The following is a 15,758-nucleotide window of genomic DNA, read 5'->3' on the forward strand; positions in this document are numbered from 1 at the left end:
ACATGCTTAAGAAGCTGTGCGAATGCTTGTCTTTCCCGCTGCTGCGCTTCAGGCTTCTGCTTGGTACCTGGTTTGTGCTTTTTAGGAAAAAATTATAGAAGTTGCCCTTGCATGAGAACAATGTTAAGCATGTCTGTGCAATTGATTGGCCTTAACCACTGCCAGTTGAGAGTGTGCATTTTCAGAGCAGTTAGTCAGACAAGCAGCTCTTGGTGGTTTGGAGGCAGTCCTAGACTTCTCTTATTTCCCTCTGGGTAGACCCACCTCTATCCTCTATCTAGGTAGAAGGGTTGGTAGACTCTTCTGGGGCAACATTTTTTCCTCTCTGCCCGAACAGCCAGAGCTGTGAGCTTCATTGGGGAGCTGCAGAACCTACTACTGTATTTTAAGGTCACTAGTTAAGGTCTTGTAGTAGACAGCTCTGTCACTTGACCGTGTGTTACAGAGCAGATTGCAGCTTCACTGTTCCTGTAGCTGTGTAGGATCTGTTAAAAGCAACAGAAACTGTAATGGCAGGTGCTGCTCAGAGTGCCATGAGAAGCTGCTACACATACAGACCCCAGCCTACCCTATTTGCAGGACTGCTGCTTGGACAGCATCTACCCTTGTGGAAAACTCTATGCTTTGTCTAAAGGTGACCCTGCTGCCTCTGCATCCAGTTTTTCCTCCCTGTGTGTAACTGTCTGGAGTTTGGCTTTTGTTCATTCATCTCCATGTCTCATGATGTTCTTGTGTTTGTCTTTCTCCTCTTTCCAACTCCTCACTTCTTGTGCTCTCACACTGTCTTGTTGCTGAAATGCGGTGTGTTCCAGCTGCCCTTGCCTTCAAACTGAAAACATATATAATGGGTGGTAAGTTGCATCCTTGGCATGTGCACCTCACCTCTGCCTTTGTGTATGTTGCGTGAGATCCTTCATCCCAACTAACTTCCCTCATCTGTGTGCTAAAGCCCCCTCTCAGCCCGTTATGCCTAGCAGGGTTTCTACCAGAGCTCCTGAGGACTGGGGAAGGGTTTATAGGTTTGGCTGGGAAGGCTGGAGCCCCAGAGCACTTGTGACAGATGCTGTGGGGTGCTGGTCTGTCCCAGCCCCAGTCCTGTGGCAGTAATGCTGCCTTTCTTGTCTCCTTGTTGCTCGTCCTCGCATCCTGAAGGCCCAGGGAACAACGCGTCGGGGCAGTCTCGTGCCATGATTGCAGCTGCAGCCCGTCGCAGGGACTCCAGTCACAACGAGCTCTACTACGAAGAGGCTGACCACGAGCGTCGAGTGAAAAAACGCCGTGCAAGGTAAAGCTGTCCCTTCCTGGGTGCTGTGCCGCTCCTCGGTGCTGTGCGCTCAGTCGCGTGGGGCTTGCCAAGCCTGGCGAGAGGGGGGACCCATGATTAAGGGCTGGGGCTTGGTTGTAAATCTGTCACATCAAAGCAGCATATGAAACCCAGATGTATAAGGGATGGTGACAGCTTGCAACTGGAATTATCTGAAGAACATGCGTAAAGCAGAGCTCATGTATATTATGCAGATAAGCTAATGCAATGTCATGGATTAAGGAACAGTCCAGTGCTTGACAAATCTGTAGTTACTTGCTGTAGGAAATCCCATTATTTTCCCCCATGCTCAGGCTTGTCGTCTTAGCTCAAGTAATCCAGGGACAGGATCAGTGGAGCACTCGGTGTTGCCTGTTCATGGGCAAGAATATTTGTGTTTGCAGACTACTGAAAGGGGCAGTCTGACTGCCCTTTTCAGTGAGTTGGGGAAGAAAGACGTGACCAGAAGCGGTTATGTTTTATTTTGCAACATAGGTATGTTTTCTGCCAGTCACACTTAGGCTGCAGAGTTGATGCTTTGTTGAGGTGACCCGAGATAGTGCCTCTATTTGCTCTGGAGCCTAATTACAGTTTGTAGTTAACATACCTAACAGTTTGAGGCAAGTTGCTTGCGGACAGGCACCCCTGAACTGAGCTGTGTTTAGAAGGACTGTGCCGTAACTGGAAGGAGCTGGCTCATTTTGTGTTTTCTTTTGGCAGTTTATATTTCATTGGGAAAGTGCTGGCACCGTGTCCCCCACCTAGCCTGCTTCAGTCTGACCTGTGCTCTGTAGCCACTGTCTTTTGGGCTCTCTTCCAGCCTCGGAGCACCAGGAGCTTAAACTTTTCTTTCCGTGCAGTGTAGCATCCTAACTCAGGCACATCTCCCTTGCTTGCTGAGTTTGGTTAGAACAGCTGCTTAGTCAGAGGAAAACAATCAGTCACTAGAAGATCAGGCCAGATGTTTCAAAGGAGGAAGGTTAGAGCTGCAACAAAAAGACAAGAGGAGATTAGAAACTGATTTCCACCCCCTACCTCCCTCAAGTCAAATTAAACAAAATGGGCAGGGGTCAGGGCTTCTCATGTTGTTCCTTGTATATAGTCTGAATGTGGTATGCTATACCTCTGCCTCTCGTGAGGCAGCTTCCCCTGGCTTTAAGATGCTTTGGATATTGAGGGCAGCGTGGACAGTAGGTGGTGACTTGAGTGGAAATCTAGTGTGAAACAAGTCCTGTCTGGAGGGGCAAAAGAGTTTTGTTGGGTGACTTTTTCATTATCGTTGCTTTTTCCTCACTAACTGCAGCGTGGCTCCTCACATGTTACTTAGTACTCGGTTAACTTGCAAGCGCCGTATGGCATCTGTTTGCCTTTTTATGTTGTGGTCTTGGTGTTTACTCACCTGTGCCAACACAGGAATGGTTTGCAGAGGATGTCTCTAGCTGCAGCGAAGACGGGAGTCCCGTCACTGTTCAGCGGAGGGGTGCAGAGCAGTCATTCGGCAGCACAAGTTCTGTACCTGGTTGGTGTGAATCGGAGCAGACTGCAGCTTGAGAGCACAGATAGTCTTGTAACAGTCCGTGTCCTGGGTTATGCTTTTTTATAGCCAGCCTATTCCTGACTGCTTGCACGTCCTTATGCTTCACACTGCAGTACTGTATGCTGGAACCGTTGTTTTAAAAGACATGCATTGAACGCAAGGGCAGCTGTGTCTTGTTTGAGTCATGTAGCTGATGTTTATGCTGTGTTGGCAGAACTAAGTACGACACTCAGGCTTTTAAAGTCTTAATCCTGGTTTATGATCCTCAGTTGCTGGATGGCTTGGGCAAGGAAAGAAAAGCTGCTATCTACCCCTCAGACTGTCAGTAGAGAAGATTTTATGTAGATTGCCTGATGGCAGGCAGTGACTCAGTGGCAGAGATGGGAATAGGAGCTTGTAAATCCTGACTCCCAGGCTCTGCCTTAACCACAGACCCATCCTACTTCTCTTGTTATGACTCTTGTTGTCCTGATTTTCCTTCTGCAGGCTTGTGGTTGCAGTAGAGGAGGCTTTCACTCACATCAAACGCCTCCAGGCAGAGGAACAGCAGAAAGCTCCAGGAGAGATGATGGACCCCCGAGAAGCAGCCCAGGCAATCTTTCCGTCCATGGCAAGAGCTCTGCAGAAGTACCTTCGCACTACCCGCCAGCAACAGTACCACAGCATGGAGAGCATCTTGCAACACTTGTCCTTCTGCATCACCAATAACATGACACCAAAGGTAACGCTTTCTCTAATGTTGTTGCAAGAAGGAGGGAGAAAGGGATGGCACATCTGTGTGTGCACGCAGAACACAAAATTGTCAAGGGAGGTGCGTGGAGGTTTTCATAGTTGCTGCCTGTGATATCAGTGCATTGTAGGTTGCCTCAGGTCTTAAAGGGAAGTAACGTTTCCTCTACAGCATCTTTTGTCTCTGTTTATCTGAAAGTGCCTATGAGATAATTGTTCTCATATCCAGTTCAGCAAAAGGAGTACCAAAGAAGTGTTTGAGATGGTGGCCTTGAGTCACAGGGAATTCTTCCAGGTGGCTCATGGTATAGCAGCATGATGCAGGTGGCAACCTGCAAAGGACCATTTTTGGTTTGGTTTGGTTTTTTTGTCCCCTCTGCAGTGCTGCATTTTGGACTGCTTCTAATTAGTGCCTAAATCCCTGTCTGTCTGAATGTTTCTAATTCGTGGACCGCTTGGCCAAATGTCAGTTTGCTGCTTCACGCCCTGACTGTGACTGTTGACTTGCAGACACAGGGAGGGACTGAATGATGAGGGAAATGGGTCACACAATCCCTCTCTGACTCTCGACCTTCCCCTTTAAGAATACCCCACAATCCTAGAGAAGGGTTAGAAATGTGAGAATTTACTCCGGGGTATTTACCCCAGACTTACTACGCTAGGAGCAGAAATGCTGTCAAGAGATGGGGCTTAGCATCCCCTCACTGGGATCCACCTGGGACCTCACCCAGGTATGCAAGGGGGAGTTCTGCTGCCATTAAGATTGCAAAGGAGACTTTAAAACACAAGCACTGTCAAACGGCGTTCCGTGTTCTGCTTTCAGTTTTGCAGCCTTAGGCTGCAAACATGGAAACCTCTGCTTTCTACCTTAGCTTGGCCTGGAGAAGGGAGGGCCAGCTAGTCCATGTGCCTGTCTGGGACTGCAGTTTTGGGATGTGTTATGGGGCTGGTAGGGGAGAAATGACATCTACTGAACTGCTGCTGGATGGCAGTGCTGACAGCAGAAGTCAGGGCTATAGCTTTGCAAGCTTGCTGGGATGGACTGAAAGAGGATCTCCTGGTGGTTGTGCTCCTGGGGTCTGAAAAACTGGGAGGGACTGGGGAGACGATGTCTCCTGAGGTACGGAAGCTGAAACAATTTGCAGCATGGCAAGCCCATGCTCGCAGAGCTGTATCTGGGGATGGGAAGAGAGCATCAACACAGAGCGAGCTGTGGGGCCGGTGCTAACGCGTGTCCCTCTCTCGGCAGGCATTCCTGGAGCGTTACCTCAACCCAGGCCCAACCCTCCAGTACGACAGGGATCGCTGGTTCTCCAAGCAGTGGACTCTTGTCAGTGAGGAAGCGGTCACAAGTGGGTTACAAGACGGCATTGTGTTTGTGCTCAAGTGCTTGGACTTCAGCCTTGTTGTTAATGTGAAGAAAATCCCCTTCATCAAACTCTCAGAAGAGTTTATAGACCCTAAATCGCATAAATTTGTCCTCCGCTTACAGTCTGAGACTTCAGTCTAAGGGATTTTGAGGGTGGGTTGTTTGGGGATTTTTTTTTTTTTTCAATATTGTGCTTTTGGGTTTAATTTCCCCAATGCTGACTGAAACTGGCAGATGATGGACCAGTAATATTTGACCATCTGCACTTTATTTGGAAAGGGGAGGGGGGAGTTGGGATATCTTATCTAGAAAGAAATATCTTAAGAGGCAACAGGGTGGCTTGGCTCGGTTAGCTCAGCCTTGGAGACAGAACAGATTTTTTTTTTTTTTTCCCTCCCCCCCTCCCCAGCATACTGTAAATCTCACGCTCGCTCTTTCTCCGCACGATTGCAACGTTGGTATTTTTGTTGGAGCGCTGCCTTAACGCTGTGTGCGCGCCTGCGCTTTTGCATCTCTGCTTTCACTACCTGTAGCTGTTTCTGAGAGTGTGTTGCTCACCTCTCCGCTATAGAAATCTGCTTCCACGGGGGTGTGGCAGTCCCTGTTCGCTCAGAGAGGAGAGGGTATCAAAGGGTGGGTGTGAGAGGGCCGCTTCTGTGAGCCACCTAATCTGGACACTGAAGACTTTTATTCTTTTCCTCCTCTCCGTGTGCCCTCTTCTGTTGGTGCTGGACTTGTATGAGCATAGTGGGATGGTTTTGCTCTCTGTGTCTCTGTGAAGTTGCTTGTCTTGAAATGGATCAGTCCATCTTGCAGCTGTTCAAATTTAATTTTTTTTTTTTTTTTAAACCAGTGCTAGTTAGTGAAACTGTTCTGTGTGACACAGATCCCGTTTATCTCTCACCTGCTTCCCTCTGTCCTGCTTGCCTGCATCTTGGTCGGGCACTCCCACGGCTCCCCATTTCTGTCCTCTTCTGTCTGGCTTTCCAAATGGGTTTCTCCAGCCACGGTCCCCTTGGGGTCTGCCTTACCACCGCTTCCTTTTGCACCTGCAAGGGCTGTGTATTTGCACTGGGACAGGGTAGGTAAGTAGTTGGCTCCTCAGATAAATCACAGACCCTCCCTACGTCTGACAGCGTCTTTGAGGGGAAGGGGGGTGCAGGCAGGAATGTGCCTCTCCCTCTCTAGCCGGCTTCAAGTGTGTCTGGAGGAAAGATGGGCAAAAGCACTTCCCTCCTTGAGGAGAGGAGCCAGGGAAGGGCCAATCTCTGCCATGTGCACTTGCTTTGGAGAACTGCTGTGCTCTGGAAACACTGCAGTGTGTCCTTCCCCACCGTACGCCTTCAGCTATAGCTAAGAAATACCAAACTATGTCCGAATGTTGAAAACCTGCCTGCCTTTCTTGGCCTTTCTGTACTGCAGGAGCTTCCTCTCGGTGCTGGGATCTGCTCCTGAGAGATGCAGTTTTGTTTGTAAGGCTGCCTTTGCCCATCAGTGCAGCTTTCATGTGCAACTTTAGTGTCACCTGAGTTTTATGGGGTTTTGGCAGGTTTGCTTTTAACGATGAGCCTAAAGCGATGTCTGAAGTCTGATTGCTGGCACAGGGCATCGCATGACTCCGGAGCCAGCTCCGAGGCTGGCAGTGACCTGCCTTCTGTCAGGTCCCTCCGAGACACCCCCAGCTCTGTGGCAGTGGATTTGCAAGTGTGAATGCAAATGCTCGATTCATTCTGCCCGGTCTTTTGCCATGCAAATAGCTCTATCAGGCGGGATCTGACCTGCTCTCCATACCGATGTCTTAACACAGAGGGCCCCAATTCAGCGAGGTACATAAGCCAGTGCCTTTCATTACGAGGGTGCGTTGTCTTCCGAGGAGGGCTGTGACAGCCCCTCCTGTCCCCTTGGCCTTCCCTGGGCTCCTCCAGCAGCTTGTGAGGTTGCTTCCACGCTCCCACCAGCACAAGGTGGGCCGGCTAAGATTGGGGCTCTTGTTAGTCCTGCGTGGCATGGCTGGTGTGGGCTGGCTGGTGCCCACCAGAAGCTGGTGGGAGGGAGCAGCCACCTTAAGCAGGTGTGATGGGGACAGGGCAGGGGGGTCCAGCTTCTTCCAGCTTCAGCAGCACTGGAGCTGCATGTTCAACAGCACCTGCGGATAGTCCTCTTGGGGTCAAGGGAGCACCTTGGTGAGCGAGGGTCCAAAGTGGTGATTCCCCATCCAAGTGACACTTGCAGTGTCCCGCACCTTTCTTACAAGTGCATGGTAGTCACCTGGATCCTGCCTTCTCCATGTAATGTGCCAGATGTGGTTGTGAAGAAACTAGATGGTGTGGTACATGACGGTATCAGGCCCACGTCCCTTAAAGGATGGGAAGTAGGTAGAGCTCTCCCTTCTCTAAACTTAGTGTTTGGGTTTCTTTCTAGGTCAGGCTTTCTGGTAGTCTGTATGGGGACTCTGTTATTGACTGTGGCCTTTGCAGTGTTTAATTTTGAAAAAAAAATAGATTGGTTTATTCTATTTTTTTTTTTTTTTTTTTTTTAAAAAGGAGGGGGAGCATATAATATCTCACACTTGGCTCTCCTAAAGGTGTGTGTATCTGGCTTTTATGATGCGCATAACCAGCAAGGTGGGAGAGACTGGGAGTAGGTTGGGAGACTATGGAGCACTTATGCCTGTGTGGAGGCTACTGCCTACGGCTGAATTGGCTCATTTCTGTGAAGCCAGAACAAGAACCACCTTGCCGGGGGCTTGGGTGTGCCGTATGTGTGAGAGCACCTTGTCACAGGCACATCTGTAAAACTTTCTTACTTTCCCAGGATTTCCTTTCCCTTTCTTTTTCCCTCCCTCATGAAGGGGTTGTCTGACAGTATCTGCTCAGGAAACTCATGTCTTAATTGCTTTAAATCCTTGAACACATGGAGAACCAGACGGAAGCGGCGTATGCTCACTCTGGGTCTGTGGTTCAGCGCTGCCTTTTCTGCCTGCCGCCGAAAAGGACACTGTCAACGGGGGCCAACTCCTGCATTAAACGCTCTTCCCTGTGTCAGCAGCGTGAATGCTTTGCCTGATGAAATCTGAAGGAGAGGACTTGGTCTCTCAGTCTCTTTAGAGGTGCAACCTGCTTAAGGGTGAGGACAGACTAAAAGGGGAATCGGGACTCCTGAGTATTCCCTGTGTTTGTTTTTTTATGACATTTTATTTTTCAGGGTCTCTCTTGCTTCCCCTCTCTGTGCAAAATCAGGGGACCGCTGTCATACCTACCTCACTGGGGTGTTGTGAGGCTAAACTCAACTTGTCATCAAGTGCTTTGAGATCCACGGATAGATCTGTGGCATCTATAGGAATTCAGACTCTTTATAAAAATACTGAGCGGGGAGAGCAGACTGGTTTGTTTAACTCTGTTTATAGCCAGCTAATGAGTAAGAATCGAGTCACAGGGAACGAAGCTCTGATCCAAATCCTGCAGTCCTTAGTTCTGCAGAGCTTGCCAAGAGTTGAGCGTAAATAAGGCTTGTAGGGTTTGCCAGCCAAGTGCAGGCTGTTTTCCTCTGAATCCCTCTCCTATCCTGCACTGTCTCCTTGCACATATTCTCCTTCCTTTCTCCCAGCCTGGATGCTTGTACCTGGCTGGGAATTGGGTTTTTTTTTTTAGAATTCGAGTGGTTTATAAGACAACCCTGTTGGTGGTGAAGTGGACAGTGCCCCCCTCGGAGGAGATCCTTGCACTGGACATCCTTCACTAAAGGCTAAACCATTCGATAGGGTGCCGTGTTGCCTATCCAGGAGTGGTGTTGCCCCACTCCTCTCTTCCATGTTGGCTTTTTTCCTGTGACTCTCAAGTATGCTGCTTGGATACTTTAAAGGCTTTGGTTTTTTGTTCTCAGATTTGTTACAGCCTAAATCCAAAGCCATGCTGAGATCTTCCAAAACCAGATGCAGCTAAGACTTTCAGCTGTTCCGGAGCAGATGGAAATGGCTGTGGGTTTCCACGAAGGCTGGCTTTCTCTTTCATGGCTAAGGAGTGAAAGATTTGCATTTCTTGCAGCTTCTAGGAGCGTAGGAGCCAATATTAGACCCTTAATATCTTGCCAGTCCTGTCACTAGGCCTGGGCAAAGGTTGCTAGCCTATCTGTTAGCCTCTCATTGCTGCTTGGCTGCACCCATCCGTGTGTAGGTCCTGTGGGGCTGCCCCAGGTCTCAGACTCCTTTCCTACTCACGGGAGCAGAGCTGGCAGCGCTCTCAGAAGTGTAAGCATTCTAGCACTCTCCTCCATAGTGTACCAGTCCCCAACCAAGCCCCTGTGGCCAGCTTGGGGAGTTGGGGGGGGGCTGCTTGCAACTACCAGTTTTCACCCTGTGGAGGGGAGATGTTGCCACCCACACCCCCCGTAGGCATCAGGGTGGCTGGGGAGGGATGCACCGTGCATGAGAAGGTGGTGTGATGCAGCTTGCTCGCAGAGCAAGGCCAGCTCCTGCTTCTGGGGATGTCTTGGGTGCCTTCAAGAGCAATTCCCCCTGAAAGGGGATATTGGAGAGAAAGGCAGATCTGATTTCAGCCTCTTGTCAGCTATTCCTCTGACTTCTGCCTCTAAAAGTTTCTCTGCCAGCAACTTCAGTCACTCCAGCTCCATCCCCTCCTCCCTGTGTTTTTTTCCCCGAAGTTCCCTAGTGAGGCAGAACAAGTATCTGCTGGGATGGGAGGTGCTGGGGCTGGAGTTTGGAGCTCAGGGGCAGCTCACGATAAGGCACAAGTTTGGGGGAGATTTGAACAAATCCCAACCCTCGCAGAGCCTCTTAACCTTTTCCTTTGGGATGGGGATCTCCATGCAAAGCCTCGGGAATCTGCTGTTGCCAAGTATGCCAAAAGCTGCAGGGAAGCAGTTTCTGAAGCTGGCCCTGCATAAGCAGCTTTTAAAAGTCTTGTTTGAGATGTGCTCATTTCCAGCACTTGCTGCTGAAGAAACTGAAAAGATCCATACTGTGCTAAACGTGGAAACCTATTCAAGCCAGTTTCATCTTGCTTACCAAAACTTGTAAATCTGCCCTTTTCAAAGGTAAGACAAAAGTCTTGCAGTCTTTTGCAAAAATGCTGTAGTCTGGTCCCAGACTCCACTGTTCAGTTGTGCTCGGTTCTGCCCTGCTGTATGAGAGCTGTTCAGGAGATGTGCGCAGATGTCAGTTTTCTCATTCAGCTTGTCCGTGTCTATGTGCTTTTTCCCTTATAGGTGTGTGCATTATACATGTCTAAAGCCTCAAGCCAGGCTTGGTGGTTCAGTGTTTAAACTGTGTTAAGAAGGAAGTGCTCTTGGGATTGAGCTGTTTGGGTGGTTTTTGTTTTTTTTTTTAAAAAAGTAACCTCCCTCCCCTCCAAACCCCAGATTTCTGTTCAGCTAAGAGATGGCTTTGGGCCATGAAGTCTCCTACAGGAATACACATCGTCCTGCATTCAGGCTGCTGCCTCTGATAGACGATGACCAAAAGTTGCTGTTTCTGACAGCCGCTCCGTGACCGGTGCGGATCGCTTTGGGATACTCCTGAGCTGGGTCCCCGCCACACCAGTGGTACAGCTGGTGTTATCCGCCCCTCTGCATCCCTCCAAGAGACTGCTTTTTTTTTTTTTTTTTATCCCCATAACATACCGAAGCAGTGCGGGCAGCAGGCAGCCAGCCCTGCCCTATGTGTGCTCTGCCCAGAGAGGGAATCCTTCCCTCCGGCTGCTTCCCGGGCACCTCTCACCAGCGCTAACGATGCTTGGGGGTATCTCCTGCGTGCACGGGGGGATGCTGTGGCTCGCTACCTGCACAGACGTAACTGTGAAGGAATCTTACACTCTTCTGTGCCTGTTTCTTTGATTCAGCATTATTGTGTCTTGGGGAAGGGGGTGGGAGCAAATGCCCTTCCCTCGCCCTCTTTTGATCACTGTGTAATACTCTTTTTCTACACAAACTGTGTATAGTAAGATGGGTTTTGCCAAGGTTTTCTAATTAATAGACACTAACCAGCATTTCTCTCTCTCTTTTTTTTTTTGTTTGTTTTCTCTTTGCACATGTGACTTTAGCTGCAATGGTACATGGTCTTTCTGTTCTTTTTCTAATCGTGAACTTAAGTAAGCAAATTCCTGGTGTCTGTGACATTAATGCACTGTGGGTCTAGCCTAGTAAATTGTTCTGTTCCAAGCTGGGTTCTCTTAAGTTATAGCTGGATGGGGTTTTGTTGTTTTTAAACTGAAACATAAAACCGTTTTACACTTTGCATATTTTGTACAGTAAAATTCTGGAAATAAACTGAAACCAGATTTGATTGTCCCACTCCTTCCTCTTATCCTTTCAGACAAAAAAAAAAAAGCTTTTCTGGCCTTCAAGCATTCCTTAGCTGTGGCTGGGAGGGGCCCTGCAAACATGTGGTTTAACCTTTTTGAGGCTGTCTTTTTGTCGTTCTAGACCTTTCTGATCTGCCCTGCCACAGTGAAATGCAAACTCATTTATCACTCCTGAAGAAAGACTGGTAGGTGACTGCTTTGAACACCTGAAATCTCAAATGATGGGGGAGCAAATGCAGCTGGGGGGGGCACGACTGGAGTGGGAACAGGTTTTTCTGCCTCCTGTCTTCTCACAGTTTGCACACAAATTATGAAGTGCAGGATTCATTGCCGAATTCCTTATTTGGACCTGGTGGGGAGGAGGAGTGGCGAGAGGCGGAAAAGCCAGTGCTCCTTGTTTGTGTGGATGTGAGCTTGTGCTCCGCTAAAACAATGCGCGGGGATCTCGCCTCAACAGCACCCGTGGGTGCGGCTTTCCCCACCTCCAGTTTCCATCACCGGCATACCGAGAGCTCGGAAAGACCGAGCGGCCATGCCCAAGGAAATGTGGGAGCAGCCTTCTTCCCTAGACAGTCTTTGGTACCTGCTTTTCAGGAAAGCCCCCTTTAATGGGGAGTACCTGGCCTGGCAGCTTTGCCCTGCCCAGCGGATCTCCTCGGTGGCTTCAACTGCTGGAAAAATCCACAGGATGCTGCTGTGCAGTGAAAAATAAGAGTGCAGCAGTTGTGGAGATAAGCAGCACGCATATGAATGCTGGTGGAGAGAAACAGCCAAATGGCTAATTCTCTGCTTGGGAGGAGATGGATTTATTTAGGCTAGAGAGAACTGAACGGAGGCCCAGGAGGAAGCAGGAAGGGTGGGATGGGGGTGTGCTCCGTCCTGCCTCCTGCCCTCCCTTGATCTCTTGGCTTTTGATCTGTCCCCTTCATCCTGCTGGTGCTTTGGCAGTGCCCAGCTCTGAGCTGTTCACAGCGCGGCTCCTGGAGATGGGCAGGGAAAGGAAACAACGCTGCTGCTGCCCTGCAGAGCCTGTGATGGGTGTGCAGCCATTGCTGGTCCCCTCCTGCCCCTCAGAGGAAGACCTGACTTGGCCGGACTGGAGCTGTGTAGGTAAAGGCTCTGTGGGAGCCGGCCGCAGGTGTGTCGCGGGAAGGTGAAAGAAGCAGGAATTTGGCACAAACAAGATAATGGGCTTGTCGGCCTCGTCCTGGGCTCTTAACCTTGGGAGTTGTGTCTTTACATACAAGTTCAGCACGCTCTGTTTTCATTTGTGGCTTAGTGCTGATACCGAATCAACACCTGATTGCTGCCGTTCGTGGCACTTTCTCTCCTGCCGTGGGTTGTGGAGGCTGATGGAAGGAACAGGCTTTGCTAGAGGGACTAGTTCCCTTGGCCTTCGCCCAGAGCTTAGCGATCTGAATCATAAGGGGTTGTGGTGCGTAGCTCAGCAGAAATTAGAGCTGAGGGTGCTGTTCTGGTTTGGTCAAGTCCTTCACTGGAGTTGCGAGGGTCTTTGAGGTGTGGTGAAGCCTCAGGTGCAACGTTGGGTTAAGTATTACCAACCCAAACCTCTGACAAAAGAGGGATGGAGGCTTTCACTGGCAAACAATGCTTGGAGGGAGCCGGTATGCTGAACTAGAGGTAAGCACCTTCTTTCTGCCTGAAGGACACACCAGACAAGGGTCACTTGAAAAGGAGATGCCCCTCCTGCAGTGTCCTTCTTGACCGTAAGGGCATGAGGCTGTGGTTACCCTGAAACAGCACAGCAGCGACCACTGGGGTAGAGCATTTGGTGGCTGAAGTGTGGCTTAATAACTGAGAAGATCGATGGACCCCAGTAGGTGATGGGACCAGGCCACACAGTTACGGATGGTCAGAAAACATCAGCTTTGGGGAATTCAGTGGGGAGGTATGGGGTAAAGGGGCTGCATGCAGTCAGGGTATAACAAATGGGTTAAGAAAGGGGTTTGCCACCTTAGGCAACTGGCTCCAGAGCCTCGTGTGAAGCGGTAGGAATGCTCCACTGTAGAATATTGTTAGCTAAATTAACAGTTCAATGAAACATCTGGCTGTGGAGTTGGGCAGGGCTTCAAACCCCAAAACAGCTTCTGCCGGGGCTATGTACTGGTTCTGCTGTCTCAGCCCCAGAGCTGAACTCCTGGGAGGTACAGGGAGGGATTGAACTTGAGGGCTTCCAGGGGACCCTGGGGCTCGGGGCCGGTGGGGTGGGCGAGAGGGGAAGGGCATCTCTCAGCAGGACACGGTGTCTCATAACAGCATGCGGGAAGGGAAGGTGTGTTGGGAGTTGGCCAAGCAGAGGGCTTTGATTTGTCTTTCAACACCGCTCCCGAGTTTATGTTGGACTGGGAAGGTGGTGGGTTTAGGTTACAATCCTTTCCGGTACTGACAGATAATCCACTGGGGCAGGGGTGTCCGTTCCCTTTTCATGTGCGCATCCATGCGCTGCTGGGTCAGGAGGTGCTGAGAGAAGAGAGAGCACTGAGCGTAACAGGTCTGCAGATGGAGGTAGGGATGGTGTAGCGGGGTGGTTGCATATGCATAAATCACTATCTCTGAACCAGGTTACCCGAGTTGCTTTGAAATGCTGTAACGAGTTTTACAGCCCTGCTGTGAGCATGTGTGCTGGTTTATGCTGATGTGTTGCTAGAAAAATGGAGAGTACCTCAAGCGGGAAGAAAGCTGTTTTCCTCTTTCTCCCCATCTCCCTGTCCCTCTCCATAATGAACTTGGAAAAGGTGGTGCATTGTGTTTTGTTTTGTTTTGTTTTTTTTTCCCTGGCCACTGCTTATATAGTGGTCTGTGATCAGCTTGAGGCCCACTGCAAGACTGCCAGCCTGCTCCAAAACCCTGAGCTGATCTTCCCTTCCTCCAAAATCCGGGGAGCTGAATGGAGTGAAGATGGGCACTTCTGTACATGACCTGAGGCTTGCTCTGGTTCCAGCTCAGCTAATGCAAAGAACCTGAGGACACCAAGAGCCCTCACGCAGCGGTACCGCTGCTTGCCGGCCTCCCACAGTCCGTGGGTCCTGCCCACGGTTGTTTGCTGGTGGGGCCACGGCCAAGACGAAGGGAACAATCAGGTTTTGGGCTCTGCGTGGGCAGCACTAAATACAATTTAGAAGAGGCAGAAGGGAGATATCTTTTACCTTGTGGATGTGCATTTGGGATAGCTCACTGCGTCCACCTTGCTTATGTATCAAAATACGGAGGAAGCAGCAAAACCTCGAGAGAGACAGTAAGACAAGGAGGAGGCAATGTGAAGTCAGTGGAAGAGACCTTGGAGAATAGGGTGTGGTTTTTCCCTCCAGCATCCTTAGAAACATGAAGGTACAAAGATTTTAAAAACAGACACCACAAATTGCTCTAGGCAGGAAGCTACTCTGTAAATTGAAGCATTTTAAGTCTCTTCTAAAGGCAAAAATCAGGCTTCCAAATGCTTAGACATCTACAGTCTTGGTTGTCTTTTTTTCTTTCTTTCTTTTTTTTTGTCCTTCCTTACTACTTGAAAAGGTAGTATGAATGAAAAATGGATGCATGGAGAGAAGGGAGTTCTTAATAAAACACATTTGATTCAGCCTCTCTGGAAGTTTTAAGAGACACTCAGAACTTTTTAGCTTTTTGGACCTCTCTTCAGCACGAGTCAGATGCTGTGGGCATGCTTTAAAAGAGAGACTGAGAAGGAGCTGATTATATCTGGGCCACAGATGTGAAACAGATCTGCAAACCTTTTAGCTTCTATTTTGTAAAAGCTCATTCTTGAGTACTCATAATACCAGATCCTACAGCTGATTATAATTTTGCTTTGTAAGTGGTTGGGAGAAACTGGTTTAGTAATTCAGTAACTAGACTGTGGGAAGCTGTGCAAATTCCTTCAGCGATTTCATTTTGCGGGGACTAAAACGTTCTTCAAACATTTAGTTACTTTTGTCGTTCAATAGCCTGCCTCTTTGTCGCTAACAGGAGCAGGGCTTTGACATGTTGCATTGAATTTTAAAGCAAAAAATCTAACACCAGACAAATTTCAGGGCTGCTCTCTGCTCAAACATCATTTTATTTTTACCTGCGTTACTGAGGGAGGGACCTGATTCAAGCTGGGTTTCCTCCAAATCCAAAAGTGGAGGATGAGGTCGCCCATGGCTATTTAAGTCATTTGCCACCCACGACCGAAGGAAGGCTCAGTCAGGACCACTGCTGGTCTTCTCGAGCGGGTCGTTGCCTTTCTGGCTGCTGTTTATGGGATAACCCCTCCAGCAAACTCAGTTCGTTTAACCCTCGAGGCTTATTTCTTGTGTGTGAAGTCACACCACTTGTCTTCTGCTCAGGTGGTGTAGCGGTGTGATTACTGGTGGTACTGGGGGTTACCGATCTCTTCCTGCAGTGGCAGCAGTTGAGGCTTGGTCGCAGGGTGATGGTTCCTCATCTGGATTTGGGGACAATGGGAAAAGATGCCCACCCCCAAAAAAAAAATCCTGGTATTTCCTC

At 49.4% G+C, this 15,758-nt stretch overlaps 1 protein-coding gene across 1 annotated transcript in view; it reads left to right on the plus strand.

Annotated features, from left to right (window-relative positions):
- The window catches only part of VANGL1 (VANGL planar cell polarity protein 1), a 42,881-nt gene extending 35,458 nt beyond the window's left edge, over nucleotides 1-7,423 (plus strand). The window contains exons 6-8 of the mRNA XM_052794179.1: nucleotides 1,153-1,285; nucleotides 3,327-3,561; nucleotides 4,819-7,423. Coding sequence (XP_052650139.1) covers nucleotides 1,153-1,285; nucleotides 3,327-3,561; nucleotides 4,819-5,079 — 629 coding nt within the window. The 3' untranslated portion in view covers nucleotides 5,080-7,423. The remainder of the gene's footprint in view (nucleotides 1-1,152; nucleotides 1,286-3,326; nucleotides 3,562-4,818) is intronic.
- The last annotated feature ends 8,335 nt before the right edge of the window (nucleotides 7,424-15,758 follow it).

The sequence above is a fragment of the Harpia harpyja genome, chromosome 8, assembly GCF_026419915.1.
Source record: "Harpia harpyja isolate bHarHar1 chromosome 8, bHarHar1 primary haplotype, whole genome shotgun sequence".
Taxonomy (NCBI): domain Eukaryota; kingdom Metazoa; phylum Chordata; class Aves; order Accipitriformes; family Accipitridae; genus Harpia; species Harpia harpyja.